This window comes from Cheilinus undulatus, linkage group 8, assembly GCF_018320785.1.
Source record: "Cheilinus undulatus linkage group 8, ASM1832078v1, whole genome shotgun sequence".
In the NCBI taxonomy this organism is placed as follows: domain Eukaryota; kingdom Metazoa; phylum Chordata; class Actinopteri; order Labriformes; family Labridae; genus Cheilinus; species Cheilinus undulatus.
In genome coordinates, this window is record NC_054872.1 from 42835211 (window position 1) to 42860921 (window position 25711).

General features: G+C 37.8%; 1 protein-coding gene across 2 annotated transcripts in view; it reads right to left on the reverse strand.

Moving 5' to 3' along the window:
• Positions 1-448: 448 nt before the first annotated feature.
• phf1 (PHD finger protein 1) overlaps positions 449-25711 on the reverse strand; it is a 35360-nt gene continuing 10097 nt past the window's right edge. Inside the window, exons 8-15 of one of the 2 annotated variants that reach the window (XM_041793538.1) lie at positions 23154-23222; positions 22734-22857; positions 19070-19137; positions 18353-18484; positions 14840-14918; positions 13322-13437; positions 11046-11132; positions 449-6962 (exon numbers count right to left, since the gene is read on the reverse strand). In XM_041793538.1, coding sequence (XP_041649472.1) covers positions 6479-6962; positions 11046-11132; positions 13322-13437; positions 14840-14918; positions 18353-18484; positions 19070-19137; positions 22734-22857; positions 23154-23222 — 1159 coding nt within the window. In that variant the 3' untranslated portion in view covers positions 449-6478. Of the gene's footprint in view, positions 6963-11045; positions 11133-13321; positions 13438-14839; positions 14919-18346; positions 18485-19069; positions 19138-22733; positions 22858-23153; positions 23223-25711 lie in introns of both variants that reach the window. The other variant, XM_041793537.1, reaches the window with a different exon arrangement.

The following is a 25711-nucleotide window of genomic DNA, read 5'->3' on the forward strand; positions in this document are numbered from 1 at the left end:
GATGCCTAGAGCGATTCCTTGCTTGCTTGTGAACATGACATCTCAAGGATGCTTTGGGGGATTTTCTTCCAGCTTGGCATGAGTGTTCACTCTGACTCACTGATGAACTAATTAGACTTTGCAGGTTGAAGGTCAAAGGCCAAGGTCCCTTGGCTTCATGTTCCCCCTTTGCTTGTAAACACAGGACCTAAAGGACCCTTTAAGGGATTTTCCTCAAACCTTCCACAAATGTTCACTCTGATTCCAGAATGAACTGATTCGATTTGGAAGTTTAGAGTCAAATATCAAGGCTATTGAGCCACATGTTCAACCCTTGTGCTGTGCTGTAAAACATCAGAACTTAGTTGCTTTTGGAAATCCTTGGTAAAATGCTTAAAAAATACATCTATACAGACTTATTTAAAACAAAAGGAGAAAGACAAACAATACAGGCGAATACGAGGTGAAACATTGTTTTATTATTCATGTTACATATTAGGTGTCAACGCAGAGTATACATGTACAAACATAATTTCTCCAAAAATACATCAAACTGAACTTGGACTTGACTACTAGTCAAAAAAAGAAAACTACCTCTCTCAAAATAAATGCTGTTCCTCAATGTTGATGTTTGTATTTCCTCCTAATTCTAATCTGCTTTAGTTCCAACTAGAGTACGACCTAGAACAAGCACTTGACGGGTAGAGACATACCATAGAAAACACACAAATACATTCATCACCATCGCCTAGAGAGATCGACACACCTCTTCCTAATAAACTACAGTCAGATAGTCACTGAGGAGGATGGAAAATAGTGATTCAACATTGTTTCAGCGTCCTGAAATGTTTGCAAAAGTGCAGAAGACTTAAAAGAGAGGTTTGAAGAAAATCAGTTTTTCACCATGTGGTTGTAACAGTATGACCTCTGCATTTTTTCAACTAAAGCTGTGTTACAGTCTTAAGACAGAACTGTAAAAGTACACGTTGTGTAAGTTATACCCAACGTGTTGCTGAAATAAACCTCTGTATAAAATATAAACTCTGAACTTGCACCACAGTTTTCTAGATTTATGTAACCTGTTTTCACAAAGATAAAATTCGACTGCAGCACGTTACTTTTCTATACAAACACACCTTTGTCAGGCCGTAAATGGATGAGTTGTTTCAATGCAGTACCATTGAGATTGTAGACTTTAGGATGGTTTTACTCTAGAGTATACTGAAACATTTTAATGAGGAGTTTTGGTGTCTCCTTTGCTCCTTAACAAGGACAAATCATGCAAAACCCACTATTTAGGAGTTTTAGACATACAATTGGGTAATCAGCACATTAATCAACCCAAAAATGGTAAAATAAGCCAAACTAGTCCTTTGTTTGTAGTCCACAAAATCAATCCACTCAGAATCTGTATGCATTGACATTGAGTCAGTGTAATAATACCAGCCCCTCACCTGGTATCTCCACCCAAAGCAATGGAAGCACACAACGATACTTGTGTTAGAACTCCCTCTCAAGAGAGGGCTGATTAGTGTTTAAAGAGACATATACTAATTGTTCAGAGAAAGGCTGGTTTATACAGGGTCAAAAACCTCCTCTGGTTTTCCTTATTACATTGTGATTAAAGCACAGCACAACCCTTTAATTTAGACCACAGAGGACTGTGTTCAAGGGGGATAAGAGGTATGATTAATCACTTTTAAAACAGTGAATTTTAAAGTGTGAGCCACTGCACCCTGGTGGTCTGTGAAGGTAACACAGGTGAGTTTAAAGAACTCATATTTTTATTCCCTTTCTTCAGTTTAACATTTATACGGAGTCCCTGAAGCCCTAAAAGTGATATTTTAGTCCTGTGTGCACAAGTTAAATGATAGCCTGTGCACACAAGATAATTACATATATTGTATCCACAAGATAAGAACTTGTGTGCTCCAGATAATTAAAATGTGCACAAGAGATATTAAACATTACCAAAAAGATCCACACAAAATGAAAGGTCCACATGGTGTCTTACAGATAATAAATTATGAGACAAGATAAGATTATGCACTTTTTGGGACCTCAGGGGCTACGTATGTTCGTTTGTTTCCTGTTTACTGGAGTGACAGCAAGATCGAAAAGTGAAAGATCATTGCCATGTTGCAGTAATCATCAATGTATGCCATCAACTGTGTGGCTTGTTCTTGGACAATGGCAAACTATCAAGGGGAAAGACCTTAAAGTCAGACAGAGACAGACTCTGATGTAGTATAAAACTAAAAATATGTTGCAGGGATGTCTATGCATCTCGACTCAAACTAGTCGGCATCAGGACATAACAGACAATAAAAAATGTGTATAAGAATAAATAAATATGAATATTAAAAAAAATGTGGATAAACCTGATCCTCATCACACACACAATTATATTAGGTAGATATGGTAATTTTTTCAGTTGGTAGGTTGTTATCAATAATGCAATCCAGAATGTCCATTGGGTCAGGAAGTGGGGGAAAGCTGTTAGGACTTAGTGAGTATGGGGGGAAAGTTTGTGCTTCACAGCTCTAAATGGATCTCTAACCTGCAATTACCATCAACACATTTCTACAAACCTTGAGTATAATCCCTATACTTTACAAAAAGTGTTTTTTCCCACAATTAAGCTGATTTACCTGGCAAAGGGTGACAAGGGTCTAGAGAAGTCTTGTACAGAACTATGAGGCTAGCTGTGCCCATTTAATAAATAAAGAATTACTTGTTTTGTCACAAACGCGCTTCCAATTGAAATGATGATGTGCTATCAACCAAATAAACTGACCATGTAAAGATGGTCTCAGGCTCATGAACAAGCCTGTTCTGTGAAATGGCTCTTGTGAGCCACTGAAGCTAGCTTTAGTTTGAGTGCAAGTTTCCTTTCCTCCATCCTTTGCTGTTATTCAACCCACAAGCAAAAATCCAAGCTGTTACCAAAAGGAGAATAATTTTAGAGCCAAACAACCAGCTCTACTGAGCTGAGCCAAATGGTCTGGATCTCTTAAAAGACATGGATTTCCTGCCAAAACAAGCAAGGCTGGAGGTTGGTGACACTGGCATCAGCTGAGGAGACAGAGGTACGAGCTGAGTTTAATGTGCTAAAACATGGCAAACTCTAGTGAACCACAACAGACTGCTTTATGGAAACGGCCCATACCTAAACATAGTGTAAGACTGATCGTCCAGGTTTGTGACAAGTTTTTTTTTACTACTTGAATTTTCACTACTTTCAGGACACAAAAGTAGTTTAAGAAGAAAGTATGGTTAATTTTTTACCCTTTGGACACTTGGCATAGTTGGAAACAGCTCCAAACATGGCCTTTTTGGTAGCGTTTCTCTATGTAGAAATAACTTCTTGCTCCACAGCAGCACACTGCTGCTTTGTAATGTCATCTGCAAAGGATCTATTACTGTGATGGAAAGGGACGTAACATACTCTGGCCAGACTGGTGTAACATCACATACAGACTTTCGATGAAATCCAATCTGGGATGGCAATTTCCGTAATCCATTATTGTAACCGGTTACAGTGATTAGGCTAAGCACGTTAACAGGAATGAGCATTCCTATGTGTTTGCTGTTATCATCAGCAAGGATAGTTATTTAACATTACTGTCATCAGAGATGCCATGAAATGAAAAGGAAAACCTTTGATGAACGTACACAACATGTATTAACTTAAATTTGCAACACTGAGGTAAAAGGTGGGCGGTACTGGAGTGGAAGATGGCTCGCATCTACACCACTGAGGGTACGCTATCAGCCACAACATCAGCTACAAGGTTATGGCATATATCACTGATTACTGCAGCTTGGCACTGCCACTTTTCAGTCTCTCACTGTTGTTGTTTGGTCCCTGCTTTTACAAGGGCCAACTCTGATACAAATATTTTTATTCATGGTGAAGATAAACACACTGGGGAATACTGAATGTTAGTTTGGTTGTTAATATGATGTGTGATCAAAGGTTTTGAGAAAATTTCTAAGTTTTATATCGGCCTGCAGCGTTCTGACACAAAGCTGAACAGAGACTGGACCTTAGGCTGATATGAATAACAAATAACATTCATAAAAAACAAAAACCCACCTTTTTTAAAATAATGTCCATTCTGTTGACTTCAAACAGACATTTTTATAACATACATTTCTTCTTTGTTGTTTGTTTGGAATGTACAGTAACATCACAGTCTGTTCTGATAATTAAAAAAGAAATAATACTGGGCCATGTGTACTCATGTATCCGTCATCCTTTGTAATTTACAGTTATTTGAACCCATCTCTTATGTTTGTTGACTGATTGGTCAACTCAGATCAGCTGACCAATCAGTAAGTACACCACCCATTTAGGCACTATGCAACCACGTCAAAAAATAAAAATAAAGTTATTCGATCATAGCAATATATTGTGAATATATATTTCTATCTATAAAACAAAAGCCCTCTTGTGGCTCCTATTTCTAATACTTACAGTAGTCTAAATGTAAATCATGACAAAACATAATAAAACAAATAAGTAACGCCTGTAATAACATGTTTACAATCTCGTAATAACATACTGTGATGAGAGGAAATATGAAAACTTCCAGAGGATTTGTTGACTAACAGGTTGGTGTCTTGGAGTAGGTCAGACTGAAGTCACAGTGCTGCAAATCAGTAGCCACCACCCAGTTTTCATCTTTTCCATTACTGAAGAGGGATTCCTGTACAAATCAAACCTATGGAGCGACTGAGCATCAGATGATTAAAAAAGAAAAACAAACAAAAGATGATAATGCTGTCTGCTATTGGCCACATAAAAGCTTGCTCATCTTTAAGGTTTTCATAAGAAATGCTGATAGACTAATAGCACTACATTAAGAAATGGCAACAATTTGAATAGTTATGTTTCTCTACACTTACAGTCAAGTAATTTCAATAAAGCTAACCATTTGTTCAGGCAGGAGTGAGAGGTCATATCTCCAGCTGCTATCAGCTGACTGCCAGCTGTTTTAATGACTCGAACACTCAACAGATAGCTTGTTTTCTCAACGAGGCGGTTGATTTAAATATGTCCTTTTCTCTGATCCCTGCTACACCAGTGCTCACACTGCAGTGCTGTCATGACAGCTTCACCTCCACCACTCAGCCTCCTCTTAAATCAAAAGCTTCTGTTGCACCCTCAAATTTACTTAAAAGCTGCTAATGAGTTAATTGCTGCCAAACTAAATTTAACTGAGCAGATATGCAATAACTCTAAATGCATTTATCTATCTATTTATAGCACTGTGCCATAGATAAATTATATATACCAATTGTAGTAGTACGATATCAGATACGCCAATATACCAAACTAATTTTAGCCGATACCAACATATTCATATAATTTTTCTTTTGACCAAGTGTCTCCTGTGCAAAGAGAGGCTGAGTCAGGTAGAGCTGAGAGAAGAGCTGGGAAGTAAACAATCTAGTAGTTGTTTATGTAAGAGGATCTGGTTGCAGACTTCTACAATGGGTGACCTCAACCATAGGACATGAAGTGACATACTGTACCCAGAATGACATACTGAGTTTACGGCTATTTTTCACAAAGGCAGAATTTTATGAGTACAAATCAAAAATTTACTGGCGGGGATAAATTTAAGTTTAACAAACCACAAACAAAAGAAAACCCAAAGAGGGTTGTGTTTAGGCACCTGAATCCTCAAGGTAAGGGTTAAGGTCATGGGGAGGGGGATAAAATTAAAAACAACACACCACAAACTAAGGAAAAACCCAATAAGGGTTAGAATGTCGGAACATTATATAACTAAGCCCTCTATCAAGGTACATTATGTTGTAAATAACTTTTTATTTTAAAAAAGAAAGCAATATGCCAGTGTAGTTTGTATTAATCTGTTTGCCAAATTATTCTTTCTAAAGGATGTAGTTCCATAGTGTCGTAAATCTGCTTTCTTTCAAAGAATTCTGTGAAGGGATTGATAATTCCAAAGAAATAGTTTTCACAGGAAATCCCATCCCTGCATTAAAGAGGCTAACAATTTAGGTCAAAAATTTCCTAAACTGACTTTTTAAAAACCCTGTAAAGAGGCTTTCATCACAGATTTGAGACCCTGAAACAAAATCTTCTTCAATAGGGATCTGCGGTCTTACTTTTATCTGTTGTGAGTTTCTCTGATTTGGAAAACGTTTAAAAAGCCAACCTGTTATGTAAAAATTATCAGGAAGTTTGAATATCTCCTCTCATCACTGTAAAACATGATAAATGCAAAAGGCATATTCCAAAGTTAACAGTACAAATATCAGAGAAACACTAGCAAAGAGGGACATTTAGTAACGAGTAGTGACCTATAGTGATGTTCAGTAGAGGTGAGACTATGAGAGAAACCTGGATTCATACGGATTTGTTTTTCTTTATGTCCTGCGTGTACTTTAAACACTGCCACATATTACAAACACAGTATTTCCTGTGGCCAAACAGTCATTGCGTCTCGTGTTGACTCAGTTCGTGTCAGTACAAACTCACGTTCTCCCACTCCACCAGGTACTGCACCTTCCCGTCAGGTGTGACACGTCTTGCCAAAATCCGCACAGCCTCCCCTCCTCCCCAGCTCCTTGCCACTGTCCCTTCAGATCCCCCGACAGCCATACCTCCTCCTCCTCCTCCTCCTCCTCCTCCAACGCCACCTCCTCCCCCTCCTCCTCCTCCTCCGCCTACGCCTCCCCCTCCACCCATGCCGGCCTGGTAAGGATGCAGATCTCGTACGATGTGCGGCTCCAGCTGCTTTTGCCCTGTCTGGTGTTGGTGGTTATGTTGGTGGTTATGTTGGTGGTTGTGTTGGTGGTTGTGTTGATGGTTGTGTTGGTGGTTGTGTTGGTGGTTATGTTGGTGGTTATGTTGGTGGTTATGTTGGAGGTGGTGGTGATGGTGGCTGCCGTTGGAGTTGAGGGGGTATGGGAAGCAAGGGGGCGGTAATCTGCAGGAGTCCTCCACACTGGGAAAAAAGAAAGACACAAGCACAGTAGTTAGGGATAGAGACCTACAGGGACAGATTAAAAGGCTTTAGGTAGAAACAAGTTCTGTCACCACACTAAAAAAAATAACCTCATTCATTAAAAAGGTTGTGATTAATTAATCACAATCAATCACATTTATCAACAATGTAGAGGGGAACCATCAAAGCCCTCTTGGCTCTCTGATAGGACCTAAGAACTTGAAAAAAATTGCATTTGAAAAGTCAACAGTTGAAAATTAATTTCATTATTTAACAATCAACATCTTAAACTGTCCCTGAGAGAAATAAACCCCTTGAAAACACACTTTTTGCACTGTGTTAAAAATTACAGAGGGCATGCATGTAGAGATTGGGAGATTTCATTGATAAAATTCTACACAATGTACCTTTAAACAAGATAATTTATTCTGTTACTTATCTATAAAAATAAACCACCGTTATGTATGTAAAAGCCCCATTAAAAATCATACATAAACACAATTTCCACTGGCCAATATTTCAAACATTTCTGTTTTAAAGACATCTGTTTAGACAAAATGTAGAATTGAAAGACAACATATGAAAACAACTTAGAGATGCTCTTACCAAAGTGAACTGAGTTAATTTTAGTCATACACCCACAGAGAATAATCACCACACTCAGCAGTGCCTCTCAGCTGTAGTATTCAATCATCTTTTAAATAATTGCTTTGGTTTTAACCTTTAGCTGAACTTTTACTGCTTCTGTATACTCATTTAAGAAGTTTCCTGCAGTTTTCCAAATAACCTCTTGAAAACGAGTCAAAATATTTAACAAAATTTGACTGAATTCAGTTTTGCTGATTGCCCTGAATCTAAATGTAAGTGTGCTAATGCTTGACCATTAAAGACCCATTTACATCCAAGGATGTTTCTGCTAATAAGAACAAAAACAATGAGGTGCTAAATGGCATAAATTCCCAACTGTACTTTTATGTGCCAGATAAAAAGGGTGCTGCAGAGCTTGAGGTTTAACTACAACTGAGGATTCAATTTCTGCAGCTGCAGAGCACCCAATCAACTCTTGATGTGTTTGCAATTTAATGAGTAACTACTTATTTCTGTACAAATGTCAATAAATGTGTCTAGTTCTTCATGAATTTAACAACTGCCACCAAGTCAGTATTAGACAAGTCATGCTACCAAAAAGCGTTTTGATAATCTTAATACTGAGAATAATCATACATTTGTATATTAGACATTCAAATAGATTTAAATGGTCAATAGAAATAATCTAATAAAATCACTTTTCTTTGACGATTAAAAGCACTTTTTACACTGCAGGTTACATTTACCCATTCACATCCATTCACTCCACATTCTGACACTGATGCTGCAGGGTGCTATGCATAATGGTCATCTGAAGCTCCTATTCACAAGCATTGACATCCCATTGGTGCAACAGTAGGAGCTATTTGGGGTTAAGTGTCTTGCCCAAGGACAAATAAACATGCAAGAGCTGGGATCAAACCCCACACCCTCCAATTGAGACATGACCAACTCTACCACTGAACCACAGTTGCCATCAGAAATAAAGCAGATTGAATCTACCAGCGTCAGTCCCAAACGGGATATCAGTGATTAAAATGAACATACTACCACAAATGGAGGTTGGTCTTATCCTAATTTTAAACTTTATCACGGGGCTTATGTCTTGAGAAGTGTTAGCTATTGGTTTGATGAAGATAAAGTGTCTCCATGGAAATGTATAGAACAAGATTTAATAGCCCCAATAAGACTAAAGCACTTTCCTCTTATTGGTAACTTGGTCAAAAAGAGTGGTTTATATTATGGTCCAATCTTAGCTTACACGCTACAAGTCTTTGGAGAAGTTGAAAAATGTATGAAGGTAAAAAATGTATGGTATAGATCATCTCCATGATGGAATAATAATCATCTGATATCTGGGGGGAAACCATTCAGAAACAAAAACTGAGAGGATAAAGGTATTTTAACTCTTAAAGATATCAATGGAGCAATTCTATCCTCAGTTTTCAGGAGCTTGTCAACAGGTATAATATTTTTTTAAAAATCTCTCTATTACTACTTCAGAGTAAGGTTAGCTTGTAAAGCTCACAAGGTTCCCTCGGGATCAAATTTAACAGAACACCCTATTGTTAGCTGGATTCAAAATACTCAGAGTAAGTTTGCGACATACATTGCTTGACAAATTTCTTTGACCACCTGTCATAAAAACGAGAAAACATAAATATTTTAGAAACCTTTCAAAAACTTGTTTAAAACTAGAAATGTCATTTTTATGTATTTGGCAAATAACAAACTGAAACAACTAAATAGTCCTTTTTCCACACATAATAACCAAAACACTTAATATTTTGTATGGCCTCCTTTGGCCTTGATAACAGCTTGCATTCTTGCTGGCATTGTTTTCATGTACTTTTCCACAGTCTCTTTTGTTATTGAGTTCCAAATAGTTTCTAGCTGTTCCCAGAGACTTGCTTTAGATTTTGAGCCATCAATCTTTGAATCAACTAAATCCCAAATTTGTTCAATAACGATTCATGTTCAGACTTTGACTTGGCCAGTCCATCAGTTCCAGTACTCCAGATTCCTTTTTCTTGGTCAAATAGTCTCTGCACAGCTTTGAAGTATGCTTGGGGTCATTGTCTTGTTGGTATATGAACCCACGACCAATCAGATTCAGTCCAGAAGGGATTCCATGATGCACTAGGATGTTGTGGTAGACGTTCTTGTTCATGATACCGTCCATTTTCACAAATTTACCCACGCTGTATCCACAAATGGAACCCCATACCACAATGAAATCTCCACCGTGTTTCACCGTGGGTGCAATGCATCTGGCATCAGAAGGTTCTCCAGCTTTTCTGCGGACATAAACACGACCATGCTGACCCAAGAGTTCAAACTTGGACTCGTCCGTCCAGAGTACCTTCTTCCAGTCATCAACAGTCCAGTGTTTGTGCTCCCTGGCAAATCTGAGGTGTTTCTGGATGTTTGCAGGCCTCAATAATGGCTTCTTAGCAGCTATTCTTCCCTTGTTCGGTCAGTCATCTGCTTATGGTCATTCTGGAGACTTTCTCAGACTCTGATCTAGAAGCATTCATCTCTGCCTGAAGATCAGCAGTGGTCTTCCTTCTGTCTCTAGTACTTCAAATCTTGAGGTGTCTGACATCTGCTTCAGTTAACTTTGGTTTCCTGCCTCTCCTTGGCACATTTTGTAAGTACCAGTCTCGGCAATTGACTCCAAAGCATACTTGACCACACTGTGAGAACACTTTATGTCTTTCCCTATTTGTCTCAGAGACCATCCAGCATCATGAAGGGCTTTCATTTTCAGTGAGCTCTCCACGTTTTACCATTTTGAACAGGAATGAGGAATTTCAAAATGAATTCACCTTTTTATACCCTGATTTGAGCCGGCTCACTGGGCTTCTCTGAGAAGTCAGAAATTAATAAGCATAACATTCAACCACTAAAACTCATTTTTCTGTTCAGGAATGCAAGTAAATAACTATAATTTGACGTATTAATCAAGAAATAATAATGTGCTTTACTATTTTTTCAGTTTTTTTGTAAATCAGTAAATTTGAAAATTCATGGATAAAAATAATTATTATATATTCGCTAAAAATATTATTTGGGTTAAAGAGCTTCTACATATTGCTGTATTAACCATTGCAGAAACATAAAAAATGATTTTGGTAATTACCAATGCTGTTAATTTAGGGCAGCTGTGGCATAAACCTTACTTTGGGTGGTGGTCTAATAAATTTGTTAAGCACTTTATATCTATGATAAATTAACATGTTAATGTTCTCAAACTGTTAAAAAATATTCTGAAAGTGTTAATGTAAATTCTATTTGTTCTTATTACGTCAAAAAAAAATAACCCCCCCCCCCAAAAAAAAAAAAAAAGATTGAAATTTTTGCCTGCAAACAACACTTCTGCATGTAAAAGTCATATTATCAAAGTGATAAGCTGTGCCGTTCAACCGATGGGGGCACAAAAATCAACATCATCAAGATGAGCTTTGAAACAATTAAGGATGACATGAGAAAAACCTGTTATAGTGATGGAGACTCCTGGAGAGTGCAGTATTTCCGTTATATGAGGTGTGGTACAGGGCGTACATCCGCTTGGGAGGAGAACTGCAAGCAGGCAAGAGAGAGGTTAAGAAGATGAATGATCAATCATTTAAATGTGAAATAAAAGAAGATTCACATTCATCTGCATTTCAAAATTTCAAAAAGAGACTGATAGAAAAAAATAACGTGCAGTTCACCTGAAAAAATTGAGCTAAGAAAGGTTTGTGTGTTTGTTGTGGTCATAATTTAGAAATAACATTTGAAAACGTTTGCTTTTGATACTTTGAAATCTTGTAAACCTAATGATATAATCCCACCTACATTGTTGGGAGGAGGCAGAAGTCTTACACCCTTTCTTAGCATTAACAAGGATTAAAGCCATTTTGGGCATTTAGATACCAAATGGTAATCCTTAATGCTTCATGTGGATGTACCTGAATGTGTACTGAAGACGGTTAAATATCCAACAGCTCAGACTGCATTTCGAGGTTATTGGCCTTTTTCTCAATTTGAGTTCTGTAGACACAACACTTGATTTGATCTGTGGTATTCTCTCAGTAAGCAAAAAGAGGGTGTTTTTCATGCCCATCCAGCCTTGCTTGAAGTGATGGGAATTACAGCTCTTTTCAGAGATCTGAATCATTCGACTCAACTCAGTAAGAAAAGCCAGGCCTTCGGCTCCTGAACATCTCCTCATTTGGCATCATTTTACTGTTTTTATATCTTTAAAGCAACAAAAATAGGACAAAAAAGGCAAGCTTCCTTACAATGGGGGACAATACCATCACTCACAAAAGGAGCCAGCTTGTTTTTTGCAAATGAATCATGATTTAACCAGCCCCTCTCAAGATTTATTTTCTTAAGTTTCTCACTATGTTCTTCAAAGGGAAACTTATGACAACATACGGGAGAAAAGTTGTCAAAGATGTGCCACTAGCCTCTTAGTTCATGACTAATTTGCTCCAGTTAATTCTTATAGCCAGCTGCTTCACTTCACACAACATAGGGATGTTTTTTTTTTTTTTTTTTTTTTTATGGCTGAAAGCATAAAGAAATAACAAGCCACATCAAGAGAGCCATGCATGGAATGATGTACAGGCTGTTGTTTGCATACCCGGTGGGCAAGTGAGTTCTGATATCAGGTCGTCACTTAAGACGTATTGTTAATGCATAATATAGGTGCATGTGCTTAAGTGCAGTCACTTAGTGCAGGCTAATAGTTATAATGCTTATTCAAAATAGATGCTGCAGGCCTAGACTGTAAATATAAGGGATGCATGATAGTGGATTTTTTCAGATATTTAATATGCTGATATTTACTAAATAATTTCAGCCAATAACAATATTATGTACTGATATTTACATGTAGTTTAGACCTAAAACACACAATTTAAAGTTTGAGGATGATCAAATCACCAAATTTTGGTCCTTAAAACACACTTTAAAATGTAAGGAAAGATGATGAATAAAGAAAAAGACTTCCGCTGAGTAGGTCTGATGGTCCTGCCAGAAACTCCACTCACTTATCTGTTTGTCTAGCCAATATTTACAGATTATATAGGCAGATTTTGATAGCCAAAATATTTGTTGTAAATATATGCAGAAATGTTCACATCTGTTGATACCAATAATTCACTTTTCCGTTAATATCTGCCAATACCAATATTGGCATTAATATTGTGCATCCCTAGTGAATATGCCAGATTATAGCCATTGGCTAATTTCTGTCTGTTGTACCTGGTAGATGTTGCTTCAATTCAAATATCCAAAATGTATTGCAAATGCAAACTGTAATCAGTGCCTAAGAGACAGGCAAATCCAAACTTAAAATATCATGAAGTATCTGCATGATGCTACAATTGATCTAACAGTCAAAATTCTGAGCATGCTCCTTAAACCTCACCTCCACGAGTCCATGGAAAAGAATGTTTGTGATGTTGCAACATTTTTCTTCTGTTACCTTACAGGAATAACTTTTATTGTTATCAGAAGACCTGAATCCCCGTTTTAAGGGCTGGCTTTGTTGTGTTTTGTCTGTGTTTATCTGTTTTGGCGGGCAGGACAAGGTCAGGGACGAAGCCATCTTCATGAACAAAATACTTAAAGCAGATAGTCTAGAGTGCAGGCCCCCACCTCGACACACTTTCCTGCTGCCCATTGTTGCTTTTCATAAGGGAGAAATACTATTTAAATTTTATCACGCCAATCTATGATGTATCAGTCCGAAACTCAATGACATATATGCTTCTTACCTCAAACTAAGCTCCTCCTCTGACTTCCTGGAGTTGTAAAGGCCGGCCCCTCCCATGTAGCCATGGCAACATGGCAGCAGCTCAATGGGGTTGGCAGCAACTGGGGGTGGACAAGGCTGGGCACAGGAGACACACAGATCAACTTGTCTGGGTGCCAACATCATCACAGGATTCAATCAGGCCATGATACCTCCGTGCTCAGACATACATTGAGATAATTCTGGGCATGAAGCGCTGTTTTGTGTTTTCTACTGCATACTCTAAATGATCAATCATTGTGCATTAGGTGTTCTTCTTTCATTCTTAAAGACAAGAAAGAGCGACAATTCAATGTTCCTGTATAGCCTGAGGGCAGATATGTCTATAAAGCTACATTACAAGCATTAACGGATGAGTCACATCATCAAGGCTCATCAAACACAGCCGTATGATGTCTCACCCTAAATGTATCCCCTTGCATCTTATAGAGGTGGCTGCTTAGTGAGGCAGCTTTCATGTCACACAGGCTCACTATCCGTGAAAAGTTAAAACATCGGAGCATCATCGCAGCAATCAATCACAGGAAACGTCACCCAGAGGTACATGCATTTCTCATTGCTGGACTGTGACATATGGTTCCACTCTTGGCCCTTTATCGCTCTCTTCTCTAGCATTACTACTAGGAGGGGAGATTATTATTCAGTGGCCTTTGTCGACGTCTGTGCCTTTAAATGGATGTGCTCTGTCAATGCTGCACTGTCAAGGTGCCAGCGCCACCTGGCCAAACTGTAATCGACTGCAAAGTGCACTTGGAAATGATCCCAAGCTACAGCATATCAGCATTCCTTCCCATCTCACTTTCCCGCACGACAACGAGCCTGCTCCTCCAAGACGGACGGAGATTAGCATCAATCAGAGGGGCACAATGGGGCCTGGAAGTGCCGGAGTGAAAACGGGTGTTCTGTGGAGCGTATTGTTCCAGGATTACTGTATTTGCACACACACGCGGATCAGAGTGTTGTGTAGGAGGACGCAGTACAATGAGCATTCGCAGTTAAGAATGCAGTTTAAAAATAGTAACTGCCACATGTGATGTTGCCTGTTTCACCGGCATCCGCTGGGAATTGGGTCTGATGATCATGATAAATGCGGCGCTGAACTGCAGATGTTGATGAAATACATGAGCAGGTTTTTGTGCAGCCAAGTTTGCATTTGAATTATAGATTTTAACTGAAACACACGACACGTCAACTCTCACACGCTTCCCTTTAGACTCAGAGGCATCAGAGGGCGATAAACATACAGCATAAAGGAGAAAGATAGAGAAATACGAAGGCAGAGAGCTTCACTGGGTGTTAAAAGATATGCAGACTGATCTAGACTGCAAAATGAACCTTCATCACATCCTCTGACTGACAGGTTATTTGGATCGCAGAGGGCTGTTTACCTGGCTGTACAAAAAAAGGAAAAAATAATCAGGGAGCTTTTGTGGCACAGACCTTCCTCATCTCGCCCTGAGTTGAAGACAGAAGCACTGACCTGTGTCTCCATGATGCGACGCTTTGATTTACGTGACTCCTGCCCCCCCACTCTCCTCTGGCAGGGCAGTGACAACGGGCTGAAGAGAACAAAAACACACATAAATTAGAATACAAACATACAACACCAACGTACAGGGTTTGGTTTATTAGTTTGTCTTCATAAAAGCCTCTTGAGATGTGTAGGAGGAGAGTGCCGAGATGATATGCAGGATAATTCTGATGTATAATATGTGAAGTAGATTTTCATGTATTTATGAGTCCCATAAGCATCTGCAGAAGTGCTCAAAAAATAATAAAATAATCCCATAAAACGCTCTCTCTATCTTTGCTCTCCCAAAATTTGAAACCAAAGTGCTAAAACTCCCAATAAAAGTATTCCCTTGAGACTAAAACATCCATTACAACCCACTTTGATAAAGGTTTGAATTGCAACATACTCCTCACATATCTATAAATAGAGCTGCATAGGTAGTAGGGCTTTAAATGTTTATTTTGTGCTGGGAGCAATGCTGTAGAAAAGACAACAGAGTCATTGAATTATGAAGATTCATCCTCAGAGGTGAAAATTTGACGTTTTTGCCTGAAGGCAACACAAAGATTAAGTTATGTCAAAGCACTAATGTCAGTAAAACTGTATCATTTAATTTTTAACCATTTTTACGTGTAATTATTTGAATCTCAGACTCAGACCTGAATGAAGCCTGCAGTATGATCTTACTAATGGTGGGGTCAAAGAAGAGCACAGAGACCGTCTAAAACTAACTGTAGAGTATGGCAGCTTCTCTGTATCAGACAGCAAATTCTTTTTTATACCGCCATACACAAAAAACAAGGCTAAGACAACACTTGTCATTTCATGACCATGGGATCAAAATATCCCCTTTCTGTGTAGTAATGGCATACTGACAAACAAACAATCAACAGCAACAATATCCTGATTCATAAGTTGATAGTTTTCCACAAAGTCTTGGTTAATTAAAAAACTGATATTATCAGTACTGAAACTTATAAAAGGTTCAGATTTTAAGATTTATTTTTAATCCAAAACTGTAGAAAGTGAAAGAGAAAACCCTGTATTACCTACTAAAAATGTTCCAATGTTTTTGTGCAAGTTAGATGGTGAGCAGGAGTTGGACTGGACTTTTTGGTAAATAGAAGCAATCAATGATTTTACGGGGTAAAAAAAATGAACCCGATAATATCTGAGTTTAAAGATCTATCCTGACAAACCTTTAGGCCAAAGTTGGTAAAAACATATCTGTCTTGAACTCTGCTAACTACATAAGAAAGAAGGAAAACAGTTTTTGTTGGTGACTTTGACTCTTGTACCCTCATTTTTAGTTGACTGCTAATTTGAAAAAGTATAAAACTAAATCATCATGATACAATACGATAAAAGTTATCTAGGTTTTCTGTTCTTGGTATTTGCCAATACCCTGTGTTCTAAAACAGTTGTTCCCAAAATTTTTCTGTGGATGAAAACATTTTCAAGTCCCCCCATGCACACAATAAAATGTATCGATAAATGCTAAACAAAGAGTTACAGTGTTTGCTGACAAATTCCTACATTCCTTATAACTTCTTTTCTGAAACATTGTCTGCAAAAAACAAAAAACAAATAAACAAAAAAACAAAAAACAAAAAACAGAATAGCAATTGCAACATTAACCTTCCAAGTTCTGACAGCCATTTTTAGCTCATTTTCCGTACAGCCTTTATCTGCAATTTGCCAGATTTAGGTAATAGCAGAAAAAACGTACACTGATAAAAATGTGGCATGTAAAGGATATGGTTCTCTTCCTGTGTAGTAGTATTGTACGGATGAAAATTTATTTTTAGGCAAGACATCTCAAAAAATATGCCATGCTTTATGTAGCCAGGCTAAATGTTGTGCATTGACTTTATTTACCTTGTCGTGACCCCCCGTCATAACTTCAGGCCCCCCTTAGGGGCCATGGGCCCTAGTTTGGGAATCATTATTGTAAAGTATTGGTTTCCATATAATAAAATATGATATGATAAAATGCAATACTAAACATTACAACAAGACACATTTTACGATGCAAGACAATCTTATGCTACACAACACAATACTACACAATAGTAGGGATGCATAATATTATCGCTCTGGTATCGGTATCAGCAGATATCAAAATTTTTGCAGATATTTACATCCAATATTTTGCCTGTGTATTTCAGCATATGTAGACTGTAAATTTTGTCCATATATACTAATAAATTAGTGAGACGTAAAGGACTAAAGTTTGTTTCCTTGGTTATTCTCAAACCTGTAAGTGTGTCCAAAAGGACTGAAATTTCTTGCCCGAAAAGCATATCTAAATATCAGTATCCATATTAATATCAATATCAGAATCAGCTAAAATGAACCTGTAAATATCGGCATATCGGATATTGGCAAAAATCAAATATCGTGGATCTCTACAGCATAGGATGCGATATAGTATGATACAACAATACATTATAAAGAGAGCAAATTGGGGTTAAGTATCTTGCCCAAGGACACATGGACCTGTGACTGTTGGGGCTGGGGATCAAATCCACAACCTCCAAAATTATGGGAAGACCGACTCTACCAACTGAGCCACAGTTGCCCCAATACCATAAGATACTATATGATATGATATGATACAAAATGATACAACACAATCTGATGCTATACAATTAGATACCATGCCATACTACATAATTCAATAACCTTTGTAGCTCCTGTGGGAGAATTTGTTGTGGCTCCAGTGCTGCACACACTTTACTGCATCTAGAGCATATTTAATCACAAAACAACTGAGACACTCCATAGTTCACACATAAACAGAAGAACACACCGTTCTAAATGACAAACACGTACAACTAATTACAATTGTTGCACAGGGATGGCATTAAAACCACAACATCCAACATGTATAACAACCATTCCCGCCTAAAAAATTGAAAATCATGAATTTGATCAAGGTGAGCAGAAACAAGCTTTTAAAAAGTGTAACTGTGCATATCTTTTGAAAAGGAGAGCAGAGACAACCAGAAGACTACTTTTCCCATGCAATAAAACTCAATATTTCTGTTTTAGAGGCTCAAATTATATGAGTTTTTGTAAAAACATAAGACCTTATTAAACCACTTCCCCCTTCACTCATCTGCTCTCTTAAAACTGCACCTCTGCAGATGATTTCATTGTAATTCAGTCTGAAAAAGCGCCAGCCAAATGCTAGAAATTATTCAAAATGAAAAACCGTGCCATGAAATCTGCAGACTACAGGACAAGTGTACACACACACACAAGCACACACTGACAGAGGTACAAGCGCGGGCCCACACGGGGGTTTTATACCCTTTTAGGAGATTATTAAGACACTGATACTTTTGCTGGCATATGAAAACTGCAGCCCTTTGATTCCTCCGTTAATTGTTCATGCGTAATGACTGTGTGCCCTGTGGGAATCCCACAGCTTTATTGAGATAAAAGCTGAAAGAGAGTGGATGTCCTTACTCTGACCTTCTCCGGTGCGTGATGTTGATAGGTGGGTCGGTGATTAGGGGTGACGAATCGGACGTCAGCGGAGGTGGGGCTCGGACCTGAAGCCCGAAAAGACACTTCTTCTTCTTGATCTCCTTTCCAGAGACGAACCTGCGGGCGACATCAAAGGAAAAGCTTGAATAGCCCTGGTTGTTGTTGGGTCTTTCAAAACGCATCTTCTTCCTCCTCTGTTTGTGTGTATTCATTACTTCTCTTTGATGCTTATAATAAATTTGATGTTGTGTAACAAAATGTACTTATACTCCTTATGGAAAAGAAGACTCGGGAACATTTCAAAGGTAGACTCTGTGTAATTAAGTATACATAATTAGAGCAGACTCTGCCTGGAGAATCTTGCAGATTTGTGACTGCAAGGCTATTTTTAGAAATTGCCATGAAAAAATAACACTAAAAGCAAAAAACCTCTATGCTGGTAATTGTGATTTAATAATAGTGACTTTTGTCCTTCTCTAACACTACATAAAAAGCATCAAAACCTATTAAATCTTATCTGGTCTAATTAACACTTACATTTTCCTTCAAAGTCACACCTTTCACCTCTTTTATTTCAGCTCTCATGTACGACATTACAAAGTACGCAGCACTAAGAAGACTCCCTCTATTCACAGAGCGCTACTCATCAATCCAGTCATGTGTGGTCGCTGTTTATTCTTCTCATCATATGCAATGACTTACCTGTCCTTGTGGGAGTTGAGTGCGTTGAGGAGATTGTGACAGCGGTCCTGCCTTGGCGTGTCAGAGAGCTGGGGGACAGACAGGAATGAAAAATCAAAGCTGTGTTTACACAGTGGACGGCCATCACACGGACATCCTTTAATGCATACAATCACTGTCTTTTACAGACGCTGACAGCAGCAGTGTTAATATGGAAAACTACTTGTTGCAGCAAAATGAAAAAGCCCCTTGATGTGATTTAATGACATAACAAACAATGCATTTTAAATGTGTCCTTTATACCCAGCTTAAAGGAGAACACAAAGCCTTTGATAAATGTATAGGAAATGCTCAGAAAAATCCTCTTCTCTCAGTCACCTCTGGTTTTATGCTCGTCTTTATCCTCTGTGGAGCAATGTCAGACTTTAAACCAGGTGGAATTACAACTTTAAGTCATAACATTCTAGTTTGAGGATTTGCCAGCTCACATTTATGTTTACAAATGCTGGCTAGTGTCCTAGATCAGAGATTTTCCAACTAGGGAAACTATACCGCATGGGGTAGAGTATCTGTGCCAACGCCAGGGGTAATATAGAGAGATTACGGCAGCTAGTTGGAAAAAAAATATGTTTCTATTTACATATTTGTTGTTGTGAGAAAAAGTAGATTACAAATTGCTTTGGGGCAGATCTAGTAAACGCACATTACATTCACAATAATCAACCAGCAAAAAGTACAAAGCTGTCTGCATAGTATCGCAAAAAATACTCACTCAAGCATGATTGGTTTCTATAATCTAGCAACAAGTAGTAATTTTTCTTTACATTTCAATATCAAATAGGAAACTTTGAGGGAAAATAAGCTTAAAGTCCTTAAAGAGATAAGTAAAAGATGAAAATTGCTAAAATACGGCTCTTTTTTATTGGACTTGTATTTTTTCTGTCTTCAATATTTTAACTATGACGTATTTGCTAATGTACTGTGTTTAAGGTATCTAATTTTTTAAAGGTCACATTTTATGCAAAATACACTTTTTCAGGCTTTTCTACAATGCCCCCGAGAATCAGAACAACCCCCCCCTTTAAGAAAATGTGTGCTGAAACATGTCATTCTCAGATTTCCCCCTCATGATGTCATGTAGGGGGTTAGCACCAGAGTTAGGTTCTGTTGGCCCCTCCCCCTTAGAAGAAAGTCTCGCCCTTCTCTCCTGATCCTCCTCTCAGCTGAGAGGAGAGCCACATCCATTTCCTAAGAGGGGCGGAGTCAGACAGCTCAGAAACATTTAAAGCCACAGACACAGCTAATTCTGCGCAGGGCTGAAACAGAGGGGTTATTAGACATGCAAAAATCCAATATTGGAGAGTTTTCTCAGCAACAGAGTTCACAGGGATGTTCTGGGGACTTGAGACACCAATATAAACTTTTCTTAAAAGGATAAAGTATGTGACCTTTAATTGTTCCTTATTTCCAACTTTAATCTTTAAAAGCCTTCCTTAGACAGATGTTTAAAATTAGCACTTAGCAGTGCATCTGGGACCTGTGCATGACTAAATGCCACGGCATCAATGTTACTGTGTGTCCATGTAAAATAAGTGTCAAAAAAAAAATAAAATAAATATTTCATTCAAAATAATAAATGAACTGTTTGCTAAAAGTTAAGTAAATCTATACTTTAGCTTAAAGTCTCAGCTACAATTTTAGTAGTTTTTGGATGAAATTGAAATTAACAAAGTTTATTAGATGTTTTTCAATTAGTAACTGGTAAAAGGTTGAAATGTTGCTTTATGCTTTATGTGTTTATTCATAGAGGGGGACAGTGGATAGACTTAGAAACAGGGATGAGAGGATGGAGAAGAGATGAGGGAAAGTAGCTACAAGCAAGACCTAAACCCAGACAGCCCATGTACATGGGGAGCGCCTTTATCACTAGGCCATCTGCGCCCCCAATTTTTCATTCCCATGTTGGGAAGCAATAAAACATCCAAAATTTCGACAGGCCTGATGTCTGTGCCAATTTTTGAGTTTTGGTGCATGTTCCAATACTCAAAAGTCCAGCAAAATGTATAAAATTATAAAAATGACCCCAAGGATTTCAATAGAGTCTTTGCACTGGTGTTTGGGCCCTAATAATATGATATCAGATGACTGTTGCTGTCAGCTAATATCAGCTTATAACTGCTAAACAGAAAAGTATTGCATGAATAGCCAAAAAATAGCCATAAGTAATGGATTAAGTTTTGAAGTTGTTACCCTAGGGTATGCATAGGGTATGCAATTTTACTTGAACAGGTATTGTGTAAACTTCTGAATGTAGCAGATATTAGATGATAGATAAAACAGAAATCTAATGAATAAATGGTTTAAAGATTTATAGCTAAAGTTCTTGAGAACTGTGGCCCAGTGTTTTAAGGCACACCCTGGGTTCAAATCCAGCCTGAGGCCCTTTACCGCATGTCTCTCCCCCACTCTTATCCCTGTTTCCGACTCTATCCACTGTCCTCCTCTATCAAATAAGGGCACAAAAATGCCAGAAATAAATCTTTAAAAAAAAGTTCTTGAGAACTTTTGAGTAGTCCACCCAATTTCAGGTAATTTAAATAAGCTAACTGAATTAACTGCAGAGAAATAAAACTGTTCAAACACAAGCCTTATGCAATACATAAACTTTTACAGTAGCAGGCTTAAAGTTGATAAAATCTAAATATTAAGCTGAAGTAGGCTAATGGACATACTTTAGGAATATCACACCTTAGGAGTGATGCACTGAATGTAACTGCTGTGATTTGGTGATGGGCACAAGGCCATAGGCCAAATGCCAGAGACATGTTGAAGAAAACAAATTTCATTATGAAAGCAGTGAAATAAGGGCCTGTTTCATGATTCTGAGGGATGATATTAATAAAGAAAAGCACTGTCAGCTATAAAGTATTCAGAAATGACTGAGGTGGAGTGATACTCATTGTGAAACGTCCCAGTGATGTTGTTCTTTTGTATCCTCCCTCAAGGAATACCTCCTCCATTCCAATCAGAGTGCTTAGTCAGACAAAACTGTTGAACAATGTGTAAGAGTTAGCTCAATTTATAAGTTAATTTTTGAAATAATTAGCATACTAACTATCTAAATGACTGACTGTTTTAACAAACAGATAAAATATTTCAAATTGTTGGGCCTGGATATTTATAAATTACTTTTATGGTTTAAGTAACATACCCTTAGATAAAAATATGAAACAACTCAAAGTCGGGCATGACTTCTTCAATCTGTAAAGTTCTGTCAGTGTAATTTTTAGTAGTTTAAATGCAAAAGAAAATACCTAATCCAGTGTGTGAAAGGAATGTAACAACATGACTTACCGAAAGTAATACAGCCTTCAGTACAAACATACAAACACTTTAAAACTAGTTAAAGAGAACACATTTGGATGTGACAGATGCTGAGGAGTACTTAAGCTCATCTGACAGGCTGTAAGGTCATAACTACTGTCCTAGATAATATAAACATGAATGTCATCTTCAGTTCTTTAACTTTGTTGTGTTCCCCTTTGAGCTTTGATAGAGGTCATTCTTTCTCAACTTTTAATTTTTACTTTAATGGTGGTTAATAAGCTTTAAGTCTCAAACGTAAAAGGGCTGGCAGCATTTCACATCATTTCATCATGGTGCTTAAACTAGGAAATATCAATACCGCGCCTAGGAGCAACGACTCCCAATTCTCATTGGTGAAGGACAGGATTTCATGGTCAAAATCAAAGTATTTCCTCTTGCAGCAAAGCGAGAGATGGTAGAGGACTAAATGAGCCAGATCCACCCTGCATTTCAAACACAAACAAATGTGAGAATAGGACAATAAGACACAGGATGCATAGAAGACAAACTAAACAACTGCAGAATATAAATAACATATTTCAGAATATATCCATACATTTGAGCCAGAAGACTGTCCATGTCGTTATTAGAAGCAGCTATAACTAAATAAGTATAAAGGTTTCCGTTCAACTAGAACCAAATTTAATAAAACTACCAAAATCCTTAAATGTAAGTGAACACACAAGAAACACGCTGTGTATATTGTTAAAATGTGAGTGAATATTGCAGTTAACATCACCAGGTCATGGGGAGTCTTTGGATGGTCTCTGGTCCCTTCGTACATACTGAGCACTGGAACTGATAGAACCTAAAGAGAAACGTGGGACAGAAAATAAAAATTAGACAGGGATCACATGAAAGTTTAACACTTTTTTCTCCTCCCCTGATGAATTTCTTATTAAGCTTCAAAACCAGTTTTTATCTTTTAAATGAGTCCTTTGATTTTATCCTCATTTGCACAATCTCAGCAATGCTGCCTTCTTCTTAATGATAAAAACTCAATGAAAACTGCTTCAGCACAGGACACTGTTTAAACAGAAAATATCAACTAAATTTTATTCACCCTAAACTGTACGGCCAAACAAACACAGTACATAGTTGTCCCATGGTGTGTAAACTGAAGAAGTTATTCACTTAAGCTGTGTTATTGTTTGGCTGCCTTGCAGAAATGTAAGGTTTATCTCAACTAGTTTGGGGTGATGTCTTTCTATCCATCTGGACTTATGGATTTGATTTTGTATCACGCTTTTTTAGCCTTCTGAGTAATCACTAAGTCACATTTACACCCATTCACTCCACATTCACACACTAAAAGGGAAGGCAGCTATGCCAAGTGGCCAGGGGGCTCTCAATCAAAACAATAGCACAATATGAGCACAGACCAGTGAAGCCCATCTCCGCTGTTTACTTTCTGTTTTGAACTGAGGACTCTGTTCATTAACAAACGGCACATCATAAGGCATATTTACTTAACCAAAAACCAACATTTTGTTTTCATTCATACATTTCACATAATGAGGGAGAAATTCACCTTAAAGCGGTCCCAGAATGCACATGTGCTGTGGGATCCAAGGGTATGCATGCGCTCTAGCGTCCATTCTAGCTCGAATGGAGAAGTGCAATTTTAAATGCATTTCCCCCATTATGAGGGACTTATAAACATTTTTCTGAACACATTATGAGATGGAGGTTTTATTGAATAGAGTCCTCAATTCAAAACAAGAAATAATATTGAGAAAGAGGCTGCAGAGATAGGCAAAGCTGGGCAGTACTGGTCTCAAATAGCTGCCTTGTGTGCAGGGTTTCCATGTAGCAGAGGTGAGTTTGATGGCAGCCTCCATAAAAAGACAAGTCCTGTTACATTTATAAAAATTAAGTATTTCTCTGGCTTTGAGAACTTAAGGAAGTATTTCAGATGCTGTAAAGCTTGAATGTAAAATTCATACTGTATTTTTAACTGCAATGTGATTTAGGTCTGTAATTACAGCATTGATGTTCTAATTGCATTGATCGCATGTTTTACTGTCCCTCTCTGCACACTTCAGTTAAGCCACTCTTAAATATCTCATTTCACTTTAAAAAAAACTCATCAACAGCTCAGTGGACAAGTCAAAAGTTATCTGCACATTGTGCTATAAATATCTAATTTTTTTACTGTCCTCTTATTTCCTTTCAAACCCATAACATGTTCCTTTTTTCCATGGCTGAATTCATACAATAATCTTCCATCTAACAGACCTTCCTTCTTAACAAAATGCAGCTCTGTATCAGAACAATACATCAATAGCCCTTTGTTTAAGGCAGTACAAAAATCCAAAATAAAACAAAAACAAATTTAAATGCAAATGGTGAAATTTAAAATGCGACAAAAAAGGGAATTGATCAGTATTAACTTTAGAATTTCAGAGAATAATTACTATCTTAGACTGATGGCTGAAAATAACCTCTGTTTACCACTATTAATCAACAAATGGCAATATGCCGAATATGCATACTATAATTAATTTCAAGGGTGGAGAGTAAGGTCTACAACCTCTATCTACAGCTAGGTAAAATAACTGTGACATTGCCTTGCCAGTGTTTATAAGGGATAAAGTCAAAGGTTATAAAAATACTGGATGGAGTCTGAGTGACATTAGTTATTTGGATGCACAAGGGGGGGCTTTTGAAGCCACCATATTGAAAACATCATCTCAAACTTTCAGACATCCCAGAAATAGATAAAGAGCTGAAGCTGAGGCAAGTCTCTAGCCGAATGGCTATAACCTGCTGGCTTGAGTACATTAGAATGTTGCTTTGTAACAAATTAACCTCTAAAATGGCTGAGGTATATAGACCAGTTAACTTAAAACGCATTATCTTGTAGTTGTCTTAGTCCATTCACTGTGAGCCAGTAGTGATCATAAAATCAGCTCTTCTTTGGCTGTTAATTTCATAATGACCTATACTCCCTGAAGCAGCAGAATTTATGTGACAATATGCAAATGCTAAAAGCCTATTTTTAGGTGAATGCTGCATACAGGTTGCTGTTTATAACACAGACTGGTTAGGCTTTGTTGTAGGACTAATGTAAAAATGTGGGATGTATAAAGAGTACACACTTATCAAAGCACCACTACGCAACTGCTTAAAGTCATATCAGCCCCCCCCCCCCCGCCAAAAAAAAAAAAAATTATATATAACTCACATGCCTCTTAAACCAAAACAGAGTTGGAACAAAACACCCCCTGTGCAGCGAGTGCATCTATAAACGCATGAACTATTCCAATCAAAACTTCATCTTGAACCAGGTTGTAA